The sequence below is a fragment of the Peromyscus maniculatus genome, chromosome 13, assembly GCF_049852395.1.
Source record: "Peromyscus maniculatus bairdii isolate BWxNUB_F1_BW_parent chromosome 13, HU_Pman_BW_mat_3.1, whole genome shotgun sequence".
Taxonomy (NCBI): domain Eukaryota; kingdom Metazoa; phylum Chordata; class Mammalia; order Rodentia; family Cricetidae; genus Peromyscus; species Peromyscus maniculatus.
Window position 1 is genome coordinate 51663136 of NC_134864.1, and position 25265 is coordinate 51688400.

Sequence of the window (25265 nt, forward strand, 5' to 3'; positions counted from 1 at the left end):
CCCTGAAAAAGTGACGACCGTCCTCAAGGGCTCTCTCCCCTTTCTCCCTGTGTTGGCTGCTTGCTGGGCTCACTTCAAACTAAGATCTCTGTCTCAGAGTCTACTTTTTTTTTGGGGGGGGGGTTGCTTTTTTTGAGACAGGGTTTCTCTATGTCATTTTGGTGCCTGTCCTGGATCTCACTCTGTAGCCCAGGCTGGCCTCGAACTCACAGAGATCTGAGTGGCTCTGCCTCCCGAGTGCTGGGATTCAAGGCGTGCGCCGTTGCTGCCCGGGCAGAGTCTACTTTCGGATGGAAACCCAGCTTAGCACATCGGAATGAGACCGTGTTTACTTCTGAATGGGCTCTGGGAACCTTTGCGAACGTCCACTTCTTGTAACTATTACAGCAGTACAAAGGACCTCCGCATCCTTTCTTCAAACCAACGGTTTGCATTTTGCCCCCCACTTTATCATGCTTTCTTTCTCTCCATTCCTTTCCCTTCTTCCCCATCCTCCTCTTTCCTCTCCTCTACACACACTTGACGTTGCATATACATTTAGTCTATAGATGTAACACTATTTTCCCGAACCACTTGAGAGTGAATTGAACACTCGTGCCTCTTCATTCACGCATGCACGCACACTTCAGTACACAGCTCTTTAGAAAAAGGACCTTCAGGTCCACAAACACAGTACAGCTGGCCAGATAACCGCCACTCTTCCCTCTTCCCCTCATGATTCGGCCACATGGGGTCAGAGCTATGCTTAGTCACAGAATGCCAGACGACATCAAGTCCTCAATTCTTCCTACTTGAGAAAAATATTATTTCCAGAACGAAGTTACAGAGACAGTGAAACATAAGCCTTTCTGTCCACAGTGACGACATGTCATAGGCACAGGCTCGTGCCCAGGCCTCTGGGATCCACACCATCGACCTGCCTCTCTTTCTGCATTCTGAATATGAGATTCTGCACTTCATCATATTATCCTTTTCTGGTATGCCCTGGGGAATTTGATTCAGTTTTCATGAATATACATTGGGTAGCATCCTTGGTCAGCCATTGCACTTCCTATCCATTCAAAGCCCTGTCTCCAGCATAGGAAGGGATGGAAGACCCTTCAAACCTACCAAGCCACACTCAGGATCTTCCACAGCCCCATCCTCTCTCAGTGCCTTTCCTCTCAGGGGTGGCACTAATATCCAGCAGTTGTGTGTCGATCTGCTCTTGACACCTGGATACACTTACTCCCTCCCCCCCCAGGCAATCCATCATCTTGCACTGTCAGTGTTTCCACACCGCCCTCCTGCATTTCTGCGATCAGCACCAGCATCCTGGTGTGTACCACAAGCATCTCTCCTGTGAACGGCTATCCATCCCTTCCAACTGCCCGGCATCCACCCCAGCTTGCTCTAAACTCTTCTCACCCTGCAGCTGGACAAGATTTCAGAGCAATGTCTGACTCCATCCTCCCATGACTTAAAGCTCGGCCGAGGCTTCTAATTAATCTTTGAGTAAATATACACAGCGCTCACTTGCCCACGGATGATCTGACTTCTGCCTCCCCCGCTAAGTTCTCAACACCTCTCTTCCAGCCACACAGCGCTCTCTCTCTCTCTCTCAGCCTCTGTCAAGCCTTCTCCTACCACAAGGCTGCAACATACGTTGTCATGGCCTTCCATGTTCTATTTCTTCTCCTTAACCTCCTTCAGAACATAACACATGTCTAAGTCCCGCCCTTGAATTGGTCCAAATTCACATTATATTTTTTGAATAATACATCTATCCTTTCATTGGTGCTGGGCAGTGTGGCGATTTTCTATTTATTTATTATTGATTAGTTACTTTCTTCTCCACTTGAATATAAATACTATAGAAGAGGAACCGTGCCCTTCTGAGCTCATTGTGGTCCTCTCAGGGCTTGTGGAACTTAGCGAGTAGTCAGTGACAGCTGATGAATGATGGAATAAGGAGAGGTCAGCACTTTGCAAACTCATCTATGTAGGCTGATAAAACTGCAGATAGTCCCAGTGACTTACTGTTTATTATTATTGTTATTATCATCATCATTATTATTATCACTGTAATTAGAGATGAAAGGAGAGATCACAAGGACAGAGACATCCAAGCTGTTGATAAAGGGTGGACATGAGTGACTGGTCTGTAACCGGCCCACAGCAGGCAGTCATCACAGTGCTCAGCCCCAGCACAGACAGCACATCCGGAAGTTACTCATATAACATGCTGGCTACAAGCTCTGTCTTATACATGGACTTCATTTTGATGTTAGCAGTGCAGTACGGGTTGTCCCACAGTCCAGATCGTTCAGCATAAGTCATCAAAGGCACCAACGTACCACTGGAAATGTCTGAGAGGCTTGATACAGACTCCATCCTGGATTTACATGAATGCTTCCAGGAAAAGGACTTCATTGCAGCAAATACCTTCTCAAAATAGCTCAACGTGCTTAGTTTCCATCTCAGACTCCCGCTAGAACAATTACAGCTCCTTCTAGTTTCTGGTAAAAACCAGGCTGTCAGACGCTATCATTTAGGGATGTGGGTCTGCATTTGCTTCCTCTACATGTAGGCAATTAGCAGGCAGAAGCCTTATCTGAGCAGTCACCACCCTGTCTCCTTCCAAGCATCGGCCAGTTTTGAAGGGGACTAATGATGTCTCAGAGTATCCTGTTGGTGGAGCATGGCCAATGAGAATTGCCAGGTCCCCACCTACTTAACATGTCTTTCTACGTTCAACCACAAGGGTCAGTTGTACTAATTGTGGCACAGGACAATGCTCTGTTGGGACAAGCCCGAGCCACTTCTGTCTAGGCTTAATTGAAGACTTGGAATAGAAGCCAGAGCACATTCTGGAAGCTGCTCTTTTTGTACCAACCCCTTTCCCATTTGTACTACAAATGTTTGCCCTTGCTGGAAATGATGGAGTTGGACCAAGGTGTTCTCAGCATAATGACTGAGGCCGTGGGGCCTGTGCCACATGAGAACAAGGGCACAGATGGGCTCAAGTGGCACTGCCATGGTAATCCACTGCCAATTCCCCTTCCCAGTATTTGAAGTAACAGAGTCAGTTGAAGCAAATCTCCCACCGCGATCTGGTACTGGCTTCTTGGCCATGTCCCCTCAAGGATCTACTAGAACCATACCTTAAAAGGATCAAGAATTCTCTCTCAGCCAAAAGAGTTGCTGAGTAGAACCAACTTATGTCGCACACTTTCAACCACTTTGCATAACAGGGAAGCAGTCTTTAAAAAAGTGCACCGTTACAAAGGTAATTCAGTGGGAAGAGGTGGGTGTTTAACCATGTATGCTAAAGGGGTTCCATGGTTCATGGAGTCTGCTTGTAGTAATCTTGAATACCTACCAGGGTCTTGTTCCTATTAATGTCCCCAAGTTATTTATTGTGCTAGTTTAGGACAGACTCAGGACCAGGAGGGCTGCCTCATTATGGATGGCTATGGAATGCCTCTCTCCAGACTGTTTTCAGTAAGGCTGGAACAGGACACCTTGACATAGTGCAGAGACCAGAGATCTCAGAGGTAAAAAGAAGAAGACTGACAAGACCCACAGTCTTGACCATATTACTCTGCACCCCCAAGTGTTTTTTCATTCATCTAAACATCAAGATATTACAGGACATGGATGAAGCAACCCCCTCCCCATAGCTTTTAGTTGGTTAGAACATAATAGATGTGCATCAGATACTGGCTCCTTCCCTCACGTTCCAGTATAAGTCCCCATGTAAAAGAGTATTGCAAAGTGAAAACTGGGGTGTGGGAACCCTGTCCTGGCACATGGGTACAGAGCACTTACATTCTGTACAGCCAGAGCTCTCCACTTCCCGATCTCTGCTGCCAATAGGAACAATTTAATGGTTCATAAGGAAAAGATGGTTGAATGATTTTACTTGGGGAAAGATTATCATAGTGATATAAGAATAAAAGTTATGTTATCCAGGGTCTAAACATCCTTTTTTCCTCCTCATAGATTCTCTGTTTGTCTTATATTTTGTTAGCTTCTCTTAGCCTGCAGGTTTCAGCATTTTCCATTTTCTTTGGAAAGATGTTAAAATGAATGTGAATGTAATTTGGTGCAGGGAGCTGTGCTGTGGTTTCAACTCATGGCCTCAAGTATGCTGGGCAGGTACTCTAACACTCAGCTACACCCCAACTCATGGATTCCTTTTTTAAAATGACCTAAGATATCTTCCATTCTATAAACAAGCTATACAAAGAAAAAAAAAAAAAGAAGGCATGATATTCCAACCAACTGAGAGTCGAGTTAGTGGTATAGTAAAAAGAAATGAAAAAAGCTCTGGAAAGCAGAAAAAGCTAAATGTTGATTGTTTTTTCTTCTCTTTTTGGGGGCCTGCCACCCAGCTCCCAAATACTTTACACACGGAGGCTTATTCTTAATTATGAATGCCTGGCCTTAGCTTGGCTTGTTTCTTGCCAGGTTTCCTTAACTTTAAATTATCCCATCTACCTTTTGCCTCTGGGCTTTTCCTGTTCTCTTCTCTAAATCTTACTCTCAGTCCGTGGCTTGCTGTGTAGCTGCATGGCTGGCCCCTGGAGTCCTCCTCCTCCTCCTCTTACTCCTTCCTTTTTCTCCCAGATTTCTCCTTCTATCTATTCTCTCCTCCTTCCAGCCCCACCTATTTCTCTCTCCTGCCTCGCTACTGGCCATTCAGCTCTTTATTAGACCATCAGATATTTTAGACAGGCACAGTAACACAGCTTCACAGAGTTAAACAAATGCAACATAAACAAAAGTAACACACATTAAAATAATATTCTGCTACAGCTGAGTTTCTGGTCCTGCTTTTTCCAGTTTGAAGACTTTGTTAACTAAAAGAGCATCATAATGTCCAATACCCAGCTAGCTGGGGAGGATGGAAGATCATGCATATGAAAATACACTGATGACTAGTATTACTAGTCCTTGAAGCATTTTACAAACCTGCCCCCACCCCACCCTCAATTGTTCATGGCTTGATTTTCTTTTTAAAATACCATTGACTAGCTCAAGAATAGACATAGTATCTTTGAAATAATTTCGTGTGGATATTGGTATATAAAGAAGAAAAATACATTTAGTGTTTTTACTGTTAATGATTCCTATAGAATACAACACATTCACACATTTGATTAGGCACAAATGTTTTATCCAGGATGCTTACACGTTGTAGTTATGTTGTGTCATCTGAAATAATGAAATGGCACAGACAGCAAAAATACTTGTATCAGATTCAAGGATGAATTAATGACCCGCACCTAGTAAGTTAATACAAGGATTCCTGTACAAAGCAAACCCAGGAACTGGAGCCAAGGGACAGTAGCAAACAGCTGGCAGTCTATAAGACCCAAGGAGGAGGCGGGTGCAGAACGGGATCACACACATTGTGCAGAACAGTGCAGTACTGTTAAGAAAACCGCCACCATAATTCCAGGGCGACAAGCTTCTGGAGGCAGATGGTGGGATGGTAATAAAATAGGAAAACATCAAGAGTTACCAAGGAATATGAGAAATGAGAGAGCAACAGTCTAAACTAAGCAGATGCCTATGCACAAAACAACCTTCTTTACTCTTGGCTGGAGAAGTGGGAAGTAAATGCTAACACTCCTTTAAGTACACGCAAAGGGGGAAACATGGACGTGCTAACCCAACTTAGCATATTTCAAGTCCAAGGTAATGTCAGATTTGGCACTCTGGAAATTGCAGGCACATACTCTTCCCCTACAAAGAGTATTTAGCCAACAAATATGCAACAGTTTAGAATTTGCTATGGAAAATGAGTCAAAAAGTTAAAAAAAAAAGTATGGAATTTAATATATGGCCCATCAAGATTCAGTTAAAATTACTTTGGGGACATCAGTACTGTAATGGGTCTTAACACATTTTAAATCACAAATATTCCAACTAAACTCATAATGGAGGCCTTCAACTGAATAATTAATATCAAATACTCTAACTGGCATCAAGGATATATTGCCTATGAGGAAATGATGAAAAGTTTGATTAAAATGGACTTTTATCTGAGGAACTAAGTGACATAAAAATGATATGGTAGTAGCATTAACCCTTGACCTCAGCTGTTTGGCACCTTAAAGCGACATTCCATGCTAGGGCTTTTTGCATTTTCAGGAAGTTTGAGTTGACATTGGGCACACAGTCATCTCACAAAGAATTAAATTGCTGCTAATTCATCATTTTTTGTCCTCAGCATTAAAACCGAGGAAATGTCAGAGGTCGTTCCAACAGGCAGTTCACTCCACTAGGGAGGGAGCCCAAAGACCAGATTTTCAAAACAGTGAACTTGGGGAGAAAGGATGAGAAAGATCAGGCTGGGGGGGGGTGTAGGAGGATGTCACTGGGGGTGTAGGAGGGTGTCACTGGGGGTGTAGGAGGGTGTCACTGGGGGTGTAGGAGGGTGTCACTGGGGGTGTAGGAGGGTGTCACTGGGTGTGTAGGAGGGTGTTCCTGGGGGTGTATAGGAGGGTGTCCCTGGGGGGTGTAGGAGGGTGTCACTGGGGGTGTAGGAGGGTGTCATGGGGGTGTAGGAGGGTGTCACTGGGGGTGTAGGAGGGTGTCACTGGGTGTGTAGGAGGGTGTCACTGGGGGTGTAGGAGGGTGTCACTGGGGGGTGTAGGAGGGTGTCACTGGGGGATGTTGGAGGGTGTCACTGGGGGGTGTAGGAGGGTGTCACTGGGGGTGTAGAAGGGTGTCACTGGGGGATGTTGGAGGGTGTCACTGGGGGGTGTAGGAGGGTGTCACTGGGGGTGTAGGAGGGTGTCACTGGAGGTGTAGGAGGGTGTCATTGGGGGGGCTGTAGGAGGGTGTCACTGGGGGGGTGTAGGAGGGTGTCACTGGGGGTGTAGGAGGGTGTACAACTGATTTTCAAAAGGCATTGAACCCTGTCAAAGACAGTTGTGCAAGATTCCATCTATGCAGGTTTTGTGGCCTCTTAGCATTCTTGCAGACAGACTAGTGGCCTCAGTCACGGCCCAGAAGGCCTCTGGTGGTAAGGAAGTTCCTTCAGATAAAGTCACCCCATGAGAAAGGTGTCAAGAGATGGGCCATGATTCACAGTGTCTGATTAAGGCCTTTAGGGAAGGAGTATTTCAGCTGAATGGGTCTCAGATTCTGGCAGAACGTCCCGCCTGCTGTCACGACTGCTAGGAGCAGTCCATATCTGCCCATACAGCATGTTTTTAGACAAGCTGGCCTGTGGCAGAGAGTAGCCAGTTATGCGGCTTGGAGACCCAGATGACCAACCCCACCTCCCACATATACCCGGTGTTCTGAGTGCTCAAGTTTTTATTGAACTATTGAGCTAAACTATCTCTAGCCAAAGACCCTTGGTGTGGTGTTGGTGGAGATACCTGCAGAACCGGAATGTCACCACGATCTATCTATATAGCAAGTGTTATTGATGATGTCAGGTTGGCAAAGAGAGTTCAACAGTGCTGAGCAGAGCAGAAGCCAGCTGGAGAAGAAGACAGAGAAATCTGTAAGGGAAGCCTTTTAGTATGGAAGGAAATGGCGGGAGGGTCCTAGGCGCTGCCCAGATAAAGTGCTGCTGGGAATGATAGGATACAGTGAACAGAGGGCTTCACAGCTAGCCATGACCTTGGGGTTGGGGTCTTTCTGAAGATAGAGACGGGCAACACAGGCAAGAAAGCCGCAATCAACTAAACGAACAGACTGGAGTATGACGGTAGGATATGTTCCTATGGCGGTTCTTCTGATTGGGATCTAACCTTACCCAATTTGAAAACATTGGGAACATACTTAGAGGCGAATTTATTTTGGGGTCGCAGGAGGAAAGCATAAGCTGTTTGCTCCTTCGAAAGTGGCCCATTCGATCCAAAATCAGCTCTCATCACACAGCCCAGCTGAAAGCTGTGTGAGACGTTCAGAGATGCATTTTCCTCCCAAATAACGGATGTGGTACGGGCTAGTGCAAGATCAGGACTAGGAGCCACATGTGGCTGGAGCAGTGGTTCATTGGTCCTGGGAAAGGGTTCTTTTTCTCCTTGAGAGTCTTCTGCACAGTGTTCTGCTGAAAGAGTTTGTATAATCTTTTTCCTTTTGAGAAGATATTATTCTTAATCTTGAAGAACCAAAGTACCAATTTGCAGACGCTGCTATTTCAAGTCTCAGGAGCGTTCTAACAAAACAGGAGTCTCTTTTTGGTAGGCAAAGTATATTGCTTAATGTTCATCTGGCAATTACACATTAAACTGTTCATATTTCAAATGAAGGGCCCACGGGAAGGAGGAAGGGATTGATTTTACGACAGTAGTACAGAGATGGTTGAAAGGCATTACTTAACTTGGATATTAGTAATGTTCTGTGTCATATACAAAGATGAATAAGACACAGTCCCTGTCCTCAAAGGCACTTATAGTTTAGCGAGGGGGAGAAACCGATGATAAAATGATGTAAGGGAGTATCACAGCCAGGAAAAGTGAGCTACAGTGGTTAACTCTGCAGACTGGCAGGCACATGGCTTAGGTTCAAGTCCCATCTCCGTTACTTCCTTGTTGAACTAGGGTGGGCAATTTCCTTTCTTTAACCCAGAGCCCTTGCCCATGACCAGGTGATAAGAGCAGGGCTGCTATTGAGTCAAAGGGGTATTGCGAGGATTAAGTCAGTCAATACATGCAAAGTGCTTAGAGAGGTACCTGGCACACAGGAAAGGCTATGAAGGGTTAACTGTTTAGAAGTCTGGACTTGTATTGATTCCAGGGAAAAGAGACGTTCTCATGGAGAAATCTTTACTATATTGGAAAACAGTCTTAAGACAGACTGTCGAGAAAGCTCTGGAGAATTTCTCTCCCCTAAATTACTTGAATGAAAACAAATGTGTGCTCATCTTTATACCAATGAATTAAGAGCCCACTATATGTGTGTGGTCCTGCATCTAGTGATGGGTGTAAATAATCGTGAGTATAAGGCAAAGTTTCTCACTTCTAGGAATTTTAGGCCAATGAGAGTAGAACAGCAGTGGAGAACTATGTAACTCAGAGTGGTACTGTAGAGGACTGGAACAAATGTTATGGAAGATAAAGGGAGGGGGGAGAGAGAGAGGGACAGAGAGACCGATGATAAATAGACAGATAGACAGATAGAGACCCAGAGAGAGGACTTATATTTGGCATGGGGGAGCTGGAAAGGTAGATGTGTGAGACAGATAGTTGTGAATGGTATCTCAGCAAGAGAGAGGTGTGGAGGCTAGCCATTCCACTGGGTCCTTCATTGCAACGATCAGAACTGAATCCTTGAAGATACAGGTGATAATTTACACCCAGGAAACTGCGGGAGGTGGAATCAGGTGCAAGTACCAGGGTACGGTCAACAGCCTGAGGTGGGAGGCTGCAGTGTCCTGTAGGAATACAGTCAACATTTCTAGGTCACCTTTCCCTGGGAAATGTGGACACTCTATGAGGCAGGAAGGTTGAGGAGAAAAGCCAGGTTTGGGGAGACAGTCCCATCCTCCCTAGCTCGTGCCCTAGAGCATCATGGTTGTCACTCTTGTCCTGAGCTAACAGTGCCCAGATCTATTTGGGGCTCCTCCCAGGGAGGAAAGGGGTGCTGCTTTTACATTGTCGGCTCCAGCAGCTAGAATGGCATTCTTAGCCTTCTACCCTGGGTAAATCCTAGGCCTGTCCTTATATCTTGCTGGACAGAAGCCCTGTCCTCTTGTTTAGACCCAAGTCAACACTGTGGATCTGCTAGATGGATCCCCTAGCAATGGCAAACATTGTCTCCTAGCCTGGCTGTTAGCACAGCTTGCCACTCAAATCATATTCGTTTGCTGGGCTATCTCGCTCTCCATTGTTGGGACACCTGGGATTTCCCCCAGGGTCAACCAGTGCTTTCTGCATTAGGACCCTCAGCCCGTCTCCTAGCAGGTGTTAACCTTGCGCTTTCCATAGGGTGGAGGGGGAGGACATCCAGCAAGCTGTGCTGGCGAGCCTCTGCATTTACCAAAACAGGCAACGGGGAGGAAAGCCAGAAGGGGTTCTGCTTAAAGAGATGCAGTACAGAGAAGGCAGGTCGGTGTTCTCAGGTCCCAGAGGCACCAGCGAGAATGGGCTTGCTTCACTATACAAGGGAAAAATCTCATCCCCGAGGATCAAATAAAAACGAGCTAAAAAAAAAATCCCTCAAATATTCACTGATTGCATTACTGTCATGCATCTGATCCCTATGCCGCCACCAGTAGATGGAGACCCTGATGTCATCCCCAATTTGCAGATGAGGAAGCAGAGCCTAGAGCAGCTGGATCACCGGCCAAGGCCACACAGGTGGTCAATGACTAAGCTGGGGCTACACACATGGCCTGGCTCCAAGCTTCGACCCTCCTCGGATCCTTTGGGAAGCGTGCATTGGAGAAGACAGCAGGCTGAGTTGCAGGGAGCTGAAGTTGAGGGCGGGGCGAGTGTCAGATGCCTCGGGGTCGTAGTGGAAAGGAAGTGAGGTCATCTCTGGAGACTAGGCTTGGGAATGTTTAGTCATCTTGGTAGAACAGGGTCTGAACATCCACTGTGGGAGAGTCCAGGGAGTTGCTCACATGATTAAAAGGAATGCTGGCCAGCAACAGGGGCCCAGCTGGTGCTGCGTAATGTGAAATTTGGAATGGAGCTGATAAAAACGGTTTTATGAGTTTCTCCAGCCACCTTCCATGCGCTGGGGACCACAGATGAGAAGCAGTGTGCCTTACTGTCTCGCTCATTCCTTACGACCTCACACTTGATTGCAGACCTAGAGGAGCAACATCATGTGTTGATGTACTGAGCCACCCGTAGAGACTAGGATAATGGGATCCCAGGGGGCCAGGACTGGGTCAGGTGAATGATGGAGGCACCAGAGATGGGTGATCAGGGAGCCCACAGCTGAAGGGCCCATGAAATACGAATGGAGGCTGAGAGAATTGGAAGGGGCTGGGCGGCTAGGGTGGAAAAGAAGCTTTTATTGAATATATGTACCTTGGTGTTCACTCATTAGAACAGCCCAGAAAACAGCCACTCACTTGCGGTGAGTAGGTGAGCAATAATTTGTGTCAGGCAAGACTAAGGGGTGAGGGGGGGGGATGCTGATTTCATTGTTTACTACCAAAGAAAATTGGGGATTGCATAGGCTGGTAAGACCGGCCCCAGTCAAGGCCTGGGGTTTGCTAATGAGGTGGTATTACAAGCCGACCCAGCTTTCCTGACACAGCAGCCTCAGGAGAAAAGAAATAAAGTCATTTTCCTTTGGAGGCCGAAGATTTAACATTGCTTAACAATAACACTTAACATTGCTTAGCCCTTAGCCGCAGGCAAGCTCCTAACTACCCAGCGCTAGGAAGCGGTCTTTGCCAGGGCTAGCCAGGGTTCTGCTTTATTTCTGTGTGGTGTCATTTGGTGTGACAGCCGCCTGCTTGGGCTTTAGAGATGATGGAGTTCCCCAAAGGCTTAGGGATGAGCGCCTAGATGAGGATGCATTTTTCTATTCACGCTTCCAAATTTGACATGGAAGTCTAGGTGACTGACTTTACCTTTAAAGCTCCTTTTGACATCTCAATGAACAAGCTAGGAGCCAAGTCAGCAAGGGGGTGGACTCAATTCTCTCTAAAGATGGCCGGTGACTTTCTACAGACAGACCTAGTCCTATCTTTGATTAAAAAAATTAATTCCACAAGTATTTAAACTATCCTGCTTTTGCGATAAGGAGCTGGTGTCTAAAGAAACCATGTCTAAAACATGTTTGTCCCTCACTCCTGGCAAAGGGAGAGAGAGCAGGGAGCTGGTGTGTGATTCAGTTAAGAGGACAGGAGAATCCCCGGGCAGGGATGGAGAAAACTAGGACTCTCAGCGGGACTGGGTCTGCACACCTCAGATCAGACACCAGCAGAGCGGGTGTCTCCCCGTTTCTGCTTCTCACGGTGCGAACGTTGGCCCCAGCGACAGAGCACACAGAGGGAACTGTGTGTTTTCTTTTCTGATTCCCCAAATGGAAAGTTGGGTTTGCGCTCCTCACTGAAATCCTGGTGTCTCACGGACCTGTCTGAGCTCCGTCATGGCTACTTCTGTCTGCAAGGCAGCATTAGTGGTCCGACGGCACGTGCAGCTAATCAGGGCTACCATTGTGTGTGGGAAGGGACTCAGTGCCAGCATTATTTTCGCTCTAAGATGCTTGCCTTTCAGCCACACTGATGTCTCAGAGCTGGCGGGGTTTTGCCAATTCGTACGTTGTGTTGATAGCTCCTGCGCCACAAACAGCATCCACACAATGTCTTTGTCCCGAAACTCCTTCAGCAGTGTTTATTCCTAAACTGACTTGTTTGGAGTCAGCCATGATTGGGCATTTCGGGGCTAATTAGGGGAAATAAAGAGGAGTTGGAAACCTAGAGGCCTTTGTCTTAATAGCTACTACTCTGAGATTGCATCATTATGAGAAAATGCCTACCGCCTGCCCCCATTACCAAAGAGGATCCCCAAGGACAGACCCGGACCTTGTCCACTGCCCATATCCTCGGGGTCCTACACAGTAGGTGACCACTAGAACAGGGGAATTAATACATGAGTGAGATTTATAGGACTTTTAATGTTATTTCTGTGTTTTTGATTTACATAAAAAAGAGGAGTTTCTAAACCCAGGATGCAAGCTGGCCAGGAAGACATTAAAATGATTTTTTCCCTCCTCTCCGCACTTCCCCTAAGAATTTCCTCCTTTCTTTGCCTTAACCACAATCTCCATAGACGTCAACAGGGAAAGCCGGAAACCTTATATTTCAATATTTCAAATGAAGTTTGGAAATGACTCCATTTTTCAAAATGAAAACAAAATGCTAAGCCAGGGGAAAAAACAGGGGCAGGAAACCAATCATAGCCGAGGAAAGAAAGAAAAAGAAAAAGAAAAACCAACCCTTACATGATAACATATAAAGGAAACAGGGAGATATATAAAATACAGCTGCATCAAAGCTTTTAAAGCCTGTACTTCCTGTATCCTACCAGGGAAAATGTTAAAAATTAGTACCCTGGTAAATATATGACTTTATTGTTTTTGAAAATCAACATATTTTTCATATGTATGTGTGGTGCCTCTGTGTGTGTGTGTGTGTGTGTACAGGCATGAACACTTGTGCACACATGTGTGTGAGTACACTTGTATGGGTACACACACATCTGGTCATGTGCATGTGGAAGCCTGAAGCTGACATCAGGAGTCTTTCTTCCTTGAAGTCCATCTTCCTCTTTAAGGCATCTCAGCTGAACCCAGAGCTTGCAGTTACAGCAGGTCTAGCTAGCAAGCTTGAATTAGGCATCTTTTGCCTTTGGAGTGCAGGAGTTTCAGGTGGGACGCCACACCCACCTGCCATTTACCCCGGTACTGGGGGATCTGAACTCTGGTCCTCATGAGTGACGCCCGTGTGGCAAGCACTTTAAACGATGAGCCATCTGTCCAGGCCTAACATACTTTTTCTAAGAGCAGATGGTCACCTAGGCTGTGGTTGATAGAAAATTCAGGACACTATTTTTGTCGCTTCACCCGCAGAAGTAGAGCCCACATGTCACTCAGCAGCAACCGCGTCTCTGCGTCAACAGCTCTGCGGCTCGGCTCTGATGACAACGAAGCCTCGTCTGCCCTTTCTAAGGTGATACTCGGTTACTTCAGGCTGGTGGCTGGCATTCACCTTTCTCTGTTTCTTTCTGGACTCACTAGTTCTCACACTCTCAGCTTATCGGACTCCCGTGGAAGGGGGCTGTAAGTCGTCTTGGAAAGGTCTCCTTTTTTTGTCATGGGCTCCTGATGGCAGACCAGTACGATTGACTGGATCGATGCCTCTCAGATAACAGCCCCAACCTCTGTGAACTGTATCTCCTTTCCAGGGGTGTCTTGTTACAGCACGCGGGGATCAAGTTAGGTCAGCTCGGCCAAGCAAACTTTTCCCACGAAGTTCTTTGTATTCTGCCACTTGTCTGGGCCTCTTAGCAATATTTGCTCACTGCCTCAAGGACACAGGCAGATTCTAAAAACACCTTCCAGGCTTATGTTTCTCTCCCTCTTTTTAACACCCACCTGAAGCTCCAAGGTTAAGGCCAGCCTGCCCTTTCTCTCGGGGAACTTCTAGGACACAGGATTTCCCATGTTATTGTCTCTAAGCTTGGTACAGGATGTTCAATACCATTTTTATAGCCATGGCTTAGGCATTCCATCCAGGATCCAATATTCTTGCTGACATCTTCGATTGCAGTGATATACTATTCTCTCCCCTTAAAAAAAATACCCCACAAGTGTTTCAATTCTTAGCACAGTTGTGAGGATGGCGGTGAGGCCACAGCAGACGGCAGTAAGGCAAAACTCTAACATGTTCCCCATCTCGAAGCCAAATTTCCAGTTCACACAGACATCTCTAAACGCTTCCTTTGTGGGGGAGCTGGGGATGGGAGACCCCTCTAGACCCTACCTGGGTAAGGATGCATACTGCCTCTCCATCCCTTCAAAGCGGAGGCTGTGTGCGCTTCCATCTGGACCCTTTCCAGACACCTGTGGAGAGAAGAGTAATTAGAGCTGAAGCTCCGTTATACACCCTGGTTACTGACAATGCATCTCAAAATCATAATCAGCGCACAAATGCTGCGGCCGCCTGCCAAGAATTCAACCTGGGGGAAGCGAGCTCGCACCCGGCATGGCTACAGACCCCTCTGATCCAGCTACAGACGCCGCACGGGACAACAGTCACTCCTTTCCAAAAGGGCCGCTGTTAAGTCAACTCCTTCCTATTTCCATCGCCAGAAACGCTCTATAGGGCGTTCTCTCTCCGTTGCCAAATTGACATTAGTTTTTTAGCACGGATTTAGAATTACAGAGAAACTGAGCCAAAGGCATAGTGAGCTCCCACATACCCTGCGCCTGGGTCGCTCTTATTTTAGGAAGGTACATTTCTTACAATTAACGAATCGATATTGGTATATCACCGTTACCTAGGCTTCACAGCTTATTCACATTTTTACTTGATGTAATTTCTGTCCCCAGGATCATATCTCAGGTGCTATATCACGTTTAATCATTGTATTCTCAGAGGCACCCTCCTCTTGGCTCCGTTTAAACTTAAAAAACAAAACACAATTATCCTGTGTGCATGTGTTTGTGTGTGTCTGCACATGCCCTGCTGCATGTATAGAGGTCAGGGGACAAACTGCAGGAGTTCATTCTCTTCTGTCTCTGATTCCAGGGATTGAACTCAGGCTTGGTGGTAAGAGCCTGTCTGTTCTCATGCGCCATCTTGATGCCCCCTTTGGCTGTGAGTTTTAAAAGCAATGTGAGCCTTTCTGGACTAACAGGGATTGATGATAACTAAATGTTTACTGCCCAGCGCCTACAAAGCCTTCCCTGACACTCTGACCTTCATCTGGTTCTGTCCCTTATGAACAACCACTCGGAAGCTGTGAATTGTTTTCCTGTAACATCGGTCTTTGTGGGAGTTGTCGCTTCCTGTGTTTACCTCTTCACCTCTCGGAGCTTTTCCCCTCAGCCTCTGAGGTCCTCAAGTGACTAGATCCAGAAGGTTCCCCAGAGTGTACTGGCTTGCTGAAGAGGAAGGCCTTCTACCTCATCCTTCTGTATCCATCACACCAGTCAGCGGGATGGACACACAACAGGCCCAGGGAAAGCACTTGCCAAGTGGCTGGTGGCTTATCCATGTGAGCACATACGCTGTTGCGGGCCACTAAATGTGCTCACTTTTATACTAGGGTGGCCTTCATACAGTGGGCCTGGAAAGGGCAGACTGGAAACTGCTGCTATGATAATTGAGTAGAGAGGAGGAGAGTTTGTTAGAAAACAGGAAACAGCAGTGTTAAGGTCAGTGGCAGAAACTAAGGACTATCTAGCAACTGAAATCATTTTTTTTTTCTTGCCAAGAGTCTTGGGTCTCTCTTCATCTCTGCCATCGCATGTTGGGTAGGATGTGTGCATACATGCATGTGCTGCTGGTGGGGACTCGGGGGAAGAGATGCCCCAGAGCATATCTACACAGGCAGGCAGAGTAAAACTCCGTCATCTAGTTATTGCACAGATTTATGTTAGCAATACATGGAAGAGAGGTGGAAAGCTATTTTTCTTTAAGATTTTTATACATACAATCATAATCAACCCCATTTCCCTCCTCCAGATCCCTTTGTGTCCCCCATAACATGACCCCTTCCCAATGTCATTATTTCTTTCTCCTTCTTTCTTTTCTCTCTTCCCCTTCCTTCCTTCCTTCCTTCCTTCCTTCCTTCCTTCCTTCCTTCCTTCCTTCCTTCCTTCCTCCCTCCCTCCCTCCCTCCCTCCCTCCCTCCCTCCCTCCATTCGTGTCTCTCTCTCTCTCTCTCTCTCTCTCTCTCTCTCTCTCTCTCTCTTCTCTCTCTCTCTCTCCCTCATTATTGGAGACAGGATTTCTACATGCTGCTTTGGCTCTCCTGGAACTTGCTCTGTAGACCAGGCTGGCCTCGAACTCAGAGATCAGCCTGCCCCTTCCTCCCAAGTGCTGGGATTAAAGGCATGTGCCACTGACACCCAGCTTCCTCCTCTTTCTTAAAATAACCCACTAAGTGCTGAGAAGAAGAGATTGAATTCTCAGTACAACTGAGTTTCCTAACAGACCAGGGACAAGGATGGTGACAGATAGATAGGTTACTGATGTGTGAACAGCAGAGAAATAAGTGAAAGGTAGGATTGTGGTCCCCAGTTACTCCTGTCCATGGGTTTTATTGTGCTCTTTGAGATAGATTCTCAGTGTGTAGCCCAGGCTGTCCTTGAACTCATGAAACTCACGAGTGCTTGGATTCTAGGTCTACACTACCAGAACTGGTTTGTTTAGTTTTTAGGTTTCCTTAGGAAGAATTCTTGTTAAACTAGTGTTGAAGAATATTAATAATGGCTGTTGGGAAAACACCATGCTTATGAATCCTAGCATAGCTCAAGACCTTCACAAATCACCCTTTACTTGTAGCCTTAAAGCTCCGATGTAATACTTTTAGCAAAGTCATCCAGAGTCAGGCTGGCCTCATGAGGTGACTTGGGGTGCTGCCCCTTGCCTGGTGCAGTTCTGGGGGGCTATCTATCTAACAGGCATTCTAGACTCAAGGAAACGGAACATAATCCTTATCCTCAAGGAACTTTCTGTCTTGTTGGGAAAACAAGCGTTAGGAATGCAGTGAAAATGTCTGCTGGAGTTCCTTCCATCCAGGGTGCTACCATTTGTAGCACAGATGGAAACTGAAGGTATTAAGAAAAGCCTCATGAAAGAGGCAGACCTTGGGCCCGATTTCAAAAATCAGGCAGGATGTTTGCACATCAAAGATCACTCTGTTCCTCACCAACTGGGTATCACTCTGCGTGCCTCTCTGCCCACACCGCAGCAGCGCCTTGCAAGGCAATCGCTCAGTTAGCAATCACCCAGCACCTCCTGCATCCTAATACACAGGAGGTGGAGGATTCCAAGTGATGAAGAAAGGCTTGCTCTTGAGGAGGCAGACCTGCAAACGATTATGCTCGATGACATCATGCTAGGATGGAAGTCTGGGGAAGGGGGCAGCACCTGGGAGAGTTGAAGACAGCTTCAGAGGAGTGTTGAGGCTTCCTCCACAATTGAATATGAATGAGGAGCTTTTCTGGGGAGAAGAATGAAGGAGGAGCCATAGGAGGCATCCTGAGCAGGAAGGCTAGGCAGCAGTGCTGTTTTCAGGGATGGCAAGATCTGGGTAACGCCAAAACAGAACTGTAAAAACCAGTGTGCTTTTTCCTGCCAACAGAGCTAGGTCGGCTACACAGTGAGCATGAGTGGTTTTTGTGGCACTGCTATGGTTTGTGTGTGTGACACCCTGGCCCCCTTAAACATAGGGTCTCTTGAAGGTCTGCATCTTGTCAAGTAGACTCCAGATGAGCTGGCAAGTGACCCTCAGAGATCCTTCTGCCTCTGGGGCGAGTGTGTGCCATACCTGGCTTCTTAGATGGGTTCTGGGAATTAATTTAGACTCTCTTGCGAGTACTTTACTTACTGAGTTATCTCCCTTGCTCCTGCATTACTAGTGTATGTGTGTGTGTGTGTGTGTGTGCGCGCGCACATACATGTGGGTGCACATGTGTGTACAGGTGATGTGCATATGCATGTGGGTGCACATGTGTGTATAGCATATGCATGTGGGTGCACATGTGTGCACAGGTGATGTGCATATGCATGTGGGTACACGTGTATACAGGTGCGTGTGCAGGTATGTGCATGTTGAACACAGAGGTTGACACTGGGTTTCTTACTTGACTGCTCTCCACTGTATAATTGATCCAGGTCTCTCACTGCCTGAATACAGAGTGAACCAATCCAGGGAGTCTAACTGGCATCTTTCTCTGGGGATCCCCGTGTCTGCATACAGAGTGCTGAGCTTAGGTGTGGGCGGCTCTCCCCACTTGACCTGTTCCTAGAGGATCCAAACTCCAGTCCCCCACGTGTGTAGAAGTGACCCACTGAGCATCTTGCCAACCCCTCTCCCCTGCAATGCTCTTAATAGACTCTTCATAGAACAAATCTGGGTTTATATCAAATAGGATGGTTCGAAGATTTCCCCTACATCTCTGCTCAGACATTATCATACCCCCAGCCAAAGTGGTACAGTCATGACCACCCTAACACCATGGTTACAGGTTACATGGTCACAGGGTTCTCCATTGTACACTGTGTGGGTTTGGATGATTGTGTGACATGTAGCTGCCATCACAGTCACACATGTAGCCTCAATGCCCTCAAATCCTTTGTGCTCTGCCTGTTCATCCATCTTTCCTGACAACAAGTATATGACATCATATGTCATCGGGAATATGCAAATTGAAATCATATGTCATTGGGAATATGCAAATTTTTGCCTTCATGGTTTTAACTTCCAGAATGTCATATAGTTGGAATCATACATGATGTAGCCCTTTCAGATTGGTTTATTTTACTTGGTAATCTGCATTTAAGTTTTCTTCACGTCCCCCCCCCCCCCCCGGCCCCCTGTTGTTGTGGTCTGATAGCTCATTTTGTTTTAGCACTGAATAATCTCCCTCTCTCTGGTTCTATCTAAGGAAAGGCTCCTTGGTTGCTTCCAAGTTTCGCCAATTACGAACCAAGCTGCTGTAAACATGAGTGTGCAGGTTTTTGTATGGACGGAAGTTTCAACGCCTTTCAGTAAATACTGAGGAGGGCAACTGCCAGATCATATGGTTAAGACTATGTTTAGTTTTACAAGAAAGTGCCAAACTGCCTTGTCACATAGCTGTGCCATCATGTGCTCCCTTCAGCTCCCAGAAGTAGAGCTCCTGTTCTCTGCTTTTTCAGTAGCTTTTGGTGGTGCTGTGTTCTGGCCTTGGACCATTCTAACAGGCAAGGATGGTATCTCATTTTAACTTGCATATTCCTGATGACTTATGATGTCATAGATTGTTTGCCACTTGTGTATCTTTGGTGAGATGTCTGTTAACATCTTTGGGCCATTTTAAATGGTTCATTCTGTATTGCTGAGTTTTAGTAATTTGCTTGCAGATCTGGCATGGCCATCCATTTATCAGATGGGTCTCTGGCAAACATCCTCCACTATCAGTGGCTTGTCTTTGTAGTGCCTCAACAGTGTCTTTTCTAGACCAGAAGTGTTTCATTTTAACAGAGTCCAGCTTCCTGATGTCCTTCACTGGGTTGTGCTTCTGGTGTTATTTCTAATACATCACCACTTAGGTCATTGAGATATTCTCCCATATTGTCTCCAGGGAGCTCCATGGTTCCTATGATTCCTTATGTTATAGTGGGGAGGTTCCTGTGGCCATCTGAAGCAGAGATGATAAGAGTCTAAACCAGGGGATTTTCCAAAGGATTAAACAAGTGACATAAGGAAATTAAGAAGGTGGGTAGATAGAACTGACTGTAGAGGAAAGGGAAGGATCTGTCTGGAATAATGCCCAAGTCTTCAGCTTTAGCGATATGATCGTTTGGTAACTTTTATTCAATATGATAAAAGAACAACAGAATTAAACTTTAGGGAGTAAGGAACATTTAGGCATACTAAAACACTTGAGACGTTTGAGGGAAAGGCCTAATAGGCAGCTGCAACTTAGAAGAGATGTCTAGACTAAAGACGTAGAAATGAGAAGTATCTAGTATCTCAGGTTTGACGTCTCAGGCGAGAATGCCCTTGTCACAAGAACAGAGAAGAAAGGATGTGCAATAAGAAAAGACAAGACTGTCAATAAAATTCATGGAAACATTCATTAGGAGGCAGGCAAATGAGGTTGAACCAGGAATCTAAGAAGTAGTTACTTCAGAAGGGAATCAGTAGAGAGTGATGTCATAGAAACCAAGAGAGAAAGGGGAGGGGAGACAGCTCATTTGGGAAGATACTTGCATTGCAACCATGAGGACTGGAATCTGATGTCCAACACTCATATAAATAGTCCAGGAAGCAGTGTGCGCCTGTAATCCAGGCACAGGGAAAACAGAGACAGGAGGATTCCCGGGTCTTGCTGGACAGCCAATCTAGTCTGCCACTGAGCACCAGGTTCACTAAGAGACCTTGCCTTAAAAATAAGATGGAGAGCTACTGAGATTGCTGGTCTTTGGCTTCTATATTTGCACATCCACAGACAACTGCATGTGTACTCACACACATGCACATATGCACCCATACCAATATCCACACATCAACCCTGGTGCATATCTATCCCCGTCACACCCATCAAGAGATAAGAATTCTACAAAGAAGGGAAAAGCTAGCAGTGTTGAAAGAGTAGCCAGGAAACATTCTAGAGGCAGAGGCAGAAGGATTGCCCTGAGTTTGAGGCCAGCCTGGACGATATAATGAGTTTCACATTAGCTTGGGCTACAGTATGAGACTCTGTCTCAAAACAAATCAAACTCCAAAATAACCCACCAACCCTCCCTTCTTACAGAGTATAAAATAAAAAAGGCAAAAAATAACTAACACACACACACACACACACACACACACACACACACACAAAACCTTTCTTAGAATTTCCTTGCAGCCAGGGATTTAATTTGGGGCATTAACATCTGAAGAATGCAATAAAACCAGCGGCTATACCTCAGTGTTTATTCTGGCAAGAATGCCTTAAGGTATGCTCGAGTTTCCTCGGGCGCTTTTAGCAGACGTACTGTAGCTAGTTTCTGGATAGACTGTACTTTTGAATAGCTGGCTTCGGCGCTGGAAAAAGGAGAGGTGGACCTGGTGGGAGCAGCTTCCTAATCACGGTGGCTCCAGACATAGATGACTCTGTAGAACCCAAAGCTTCTTCCAGAAGCCGCTCTCTTCGAGTGCTCTGTACTGACGTGTGGCTTAGGGAGTCCTCAGAGTATGCAATTCCATACTATGACTCCAGATGTATTCCTGCTTAACTAGAGGCGACACTCATCTTGCACTTAGACAGTGACCAGGAGAGGGTCTGAGAAAATACATGTTGGCATTGGCAATGAGATGATGAAGGGCGTTATGGAGGGCGTTGGGTGGATTTACAGGGAACAGCATTCAGACTCTGTTGACAGTTCCTGTAGTTTCCCAATAAACCACCAACTTCTGGTTGTGTTGTTTTATCCGGCCATTCCCACAAAATAGGATTAATACTTGCAAATACAAAAGGATTTGTTACCATTTCCCAAGTAGAGTAACACCCTGAATACTGAGAAAATTCTGTTCTGAGACATGTTGGTTAGTAGACAAGATGGAATTAAATTTGTATTTCATTATTTAAAAAAAATAGATTTGACTTTGTTTCTCCTTAATTTGTTATTATGGAAAATCACCGAAAGATGGCCTCTGTTAGCATTTCTAAATATATACATAAACTTAATGCTATATAGAATTTTTTTCCTGACTTTATTACTGGCCTTTTTCTGAACATTGACTACATCTCAGAAATGTGGATTTTAATGGATATATAATATTGTATTATGTAGATAAATCATAATTTGTCTATTTTACCCCTGTAATTTGATCAGTTTTTAATACCATGATTAGAACGGTAGTGACAGAGATTAGTGAACCGGGCACAAATATTCTTGGAAACAGCCATAAGTGGAGGGTAGGAAATGACCCAGAGGGACTGATGAAGAGACGCCAAGTTTAAGACGTTCTTAAGTCCTCAGGAAGTGAGGCCACTTGAGGAAGGAGTGAGGGGACAGAAAACAGGCCCAGGCATTTATAAACTCATTTCTCAGCTTGCTCTTTGCTTAAAAAGACTCAGAAATATTCCTGCTTGAAGAACTCCTTATAAGGAAATTTCCCTCATCACACACACAAAAAGAAGGTCAGTGGCTTTGATCCAATTAATTTTTTAAGCACTTTATCTTACTTGAGATCATGCAGTGGTTTTTTTTTTTTTATATAATGACCTAAATATAAACCTGATAAAAACAATCTTGATTTAAGCCATAACAGAAACGTAGCCTTTCACACAACAGTGTAATGTTAGAGCTCACGCCTGGATAGAGGGTAGATTTATCTTTGACTGATCCAGCCCAGGAAGTGAAACTTCTGGAAGCTTACTCAAAACATGGAGAGCACATATGTTGGTGCATTGGCAGGTGGTAGCTCTCTCTAGCAGGATTAGGAGAGCCTGGGACCAGCCTATGACAGGGCTTGGGAGGAAGACCTCCTAATCAAGAAGCTTTTAGTCCCCTGGAGTCCTCCCAGTTCCACGCACTCAGTGTCTGCTGCTGGCTGGAGCGTTAAGGGCCTTGGTTAAAAAAGCTATTAGTCTCTCTTCTGCAAAAGCGAGGCGCTTGCTGCTTACATTCTGGGTTCCTTCAGTTCATATGTATTTCTGGCCCAGCATTGCTAGAATCAGCAATTTCATAAAGCAATATCCTAAAGAGGCCATTGGCTCTTCCCATCTCCCCATTTGCAGATTAGTGTTAGGAAATAGAAATGCCCTCACTAACATTTTCTTAAGTAATTTATTAAAAAACAAAGGCATAAGCCACACAGGATTTTCTGCAAATGTCTGATGATGAGAAGTGGAAACGATCTGATGTGTAAAATGCATCCCAGTTCTATAGGTTAGGACACATTTTTTTTTTGTCAACATTGTAATTGATGCCTCCTAAGCCAATTTTTCTCAAGGGAATTTAAAAGCCACGGTGATGGAAAAGACCACGTAAAGTTGTAATGTAGCGTATTCACCTATATATAACATCCTCATTTACGAAGATGTCTTACTTAGAGCCATTACAAAAAAGTGAGTTTCCCACTGCCAGACACATCCTACGATTAAGATGTGAAGTACGGAAATTCAGATGTTATTTAAGGAAGTATGCCTTTCATTTCAAGTTGGTATTGTGACAAACAGAGCTGAGCAGTGTCACACATTTCCTTTAATTCTATGACTCTTGCATAGTTACAGGTTTGGTTAGAAGATGTTTACAGGAATCGGCGGCATGAAAACTTGGAAAAAGCTAGAGACTTGGCTTTGAGCTTTACTAGCCTAATGCCACTTTGCTAAAATGTTACACGATCAGAGGAGAACTAAGTGTAACACTCGGAACAAAAATCACTAACCAAAGCAGGTTGTTTAGTAGTTTCTCCTTGGCAATGGAAAGTGTGTTATGCCTGGGCTACACACTCACAAATACGTGATCCAGAGAGGAACACACACTCGTTCAAACCATTATTTCTGAAGTGTTTGTTTTCTCTAATTTGATTTCAGTAATTTTGTCAAATAACTGGGTACTCAGCTTATAGACTAGCACAGAACATCTGCTAGTTAGAAAATACGGCAAATAATCTATTTTAAAAATAACGCTGGAGTGAGTTTTTAACCATTCCGTGCCCACGTTTTCTTTCCTTGAAAACATCATAAGTTAAAAACGAAATTCTTGAAGTCTCCTCTAGCTTGTAAACATTTGTATAAGTTCCGTTGCGTGTAGTTTCCATATACACCTTGTCCATGCACACCTCGTTAGCACAGTAACTGTACATAGGTAATTATGATTTCACAACCGAATGACAAAGATAGCCACATAATCTGTAATCTGTTCTGTATTATGAAACCCTAAACTACTCATTGAGACTGAAGCATGAAATCTTACATTAGCACTATCCATGTACAAGCTGCGTGTACCCTGGGTCATGGCACCTGAATAACCTGAACGATCTCTGCTATGATTGTCTTCCCAGAAAATAAAATCAGACATCTCCTGCCAGCTCTGTTTGTGTCTGGGCATAAGATACAGTTTCCATAGAAACCATGATTGTGGATGCAATTTTACAAATTTGGCTTCATCTCTGTGATGCATGTGTGCATGCCTCTGTGTGTGTGTGTGTGTGTGTGTGTGTGTGTGTATGTGTGTGCCTTGCCAAAAGCTTTAAGAGCAAATTCTGGCTCTGTGTCTTTAATTAAAGAGCCATACACTATTTCTCATTTCCTTTCCTCCATCTGTCTGCCTACAAATAGAGATATTGAAACACTTGGCTGAGACATCAATTCATACTAGAAAAGACAGAAGCCTGATGAAAAGATCAGGGAAAAGGTATGAAGATAAGCATTTCCAAAGAAACCTAGCATTCACCTGTACTGTGTCCTCTACAGACACAGTGTGGGGGGGTTGGTGGAGCTGGAACAGCCTGGATATACACACTACCGTGCAACATTTATTTCCTATCTGTTGTTTCACACTGGGTCTTTGATGTGGGTCACTGTTTCTCCTGGTTTCATTTTCCAGCATTCTGTGATGGGCCCCTTACTCATCCAAAGAGAAGTGAAGCTGACCCTCAAAATATGTCCAAATATTACGTGACATTATTTACCCTGAGTGTCTATTACTCGATTCAGCTGATAAAGGGTTTTCACTCATCAAACCTTCTAGCATAGTCCATATAAGCCTTCACCTGTAAAGTTGAAACATGTAAACACACGTGAAAAGTTCAGCTCTTTCTTCATAATGCTGACCTTTTCTGTTTTTGTCAGAGGACAAGTTCTAGTCACTTCCCCCTACAGAAAGAAAGGGCCCTATGGGACATCTACAGTCTAGGTGGCGAGTTACAGTCAGAGTTGGCATTTCCCCCTCTGCCTTATTCACACACGAAGAGCTGAGCATAAAGAACAACTCAGGGACTTGCCTTGGGCTCAGACAGTGAGAGAGCTGGGCTTTGAACTGAGGTGAGTCTGCTTCCCAAGGCAGCATTTCTCCACTGCCTCTTATTTTAGGCAGGGAGTATCATACTTAAAGATTTTTCCTTTTCCCAAATAAA

The 25265-nt window shown here is 45.3% G+C and overlaps 1 protein-coding gene across 1 annotated transcript in view; it reads right to left on the reverse strand.

Annotated features, from left to right (window-relative positions):
• Positions 1-25265, reverse strand: part of Pard3b (par-3 family cell polarity regulator beta) — a 978380-nt gene that overhangs the window by 42259 nt on the left and 910856 nt on the right. The window contains exon 22 of the mRNA XM_006975013.4: positions 14459-14538. Within this exon, the coding sequence (XP_006975075.2) occupies positions 14459-14538 (80 nt within the window). The remainder of the gene's footprint in view (positions 1-14458; positions 14539-25265) is intronic.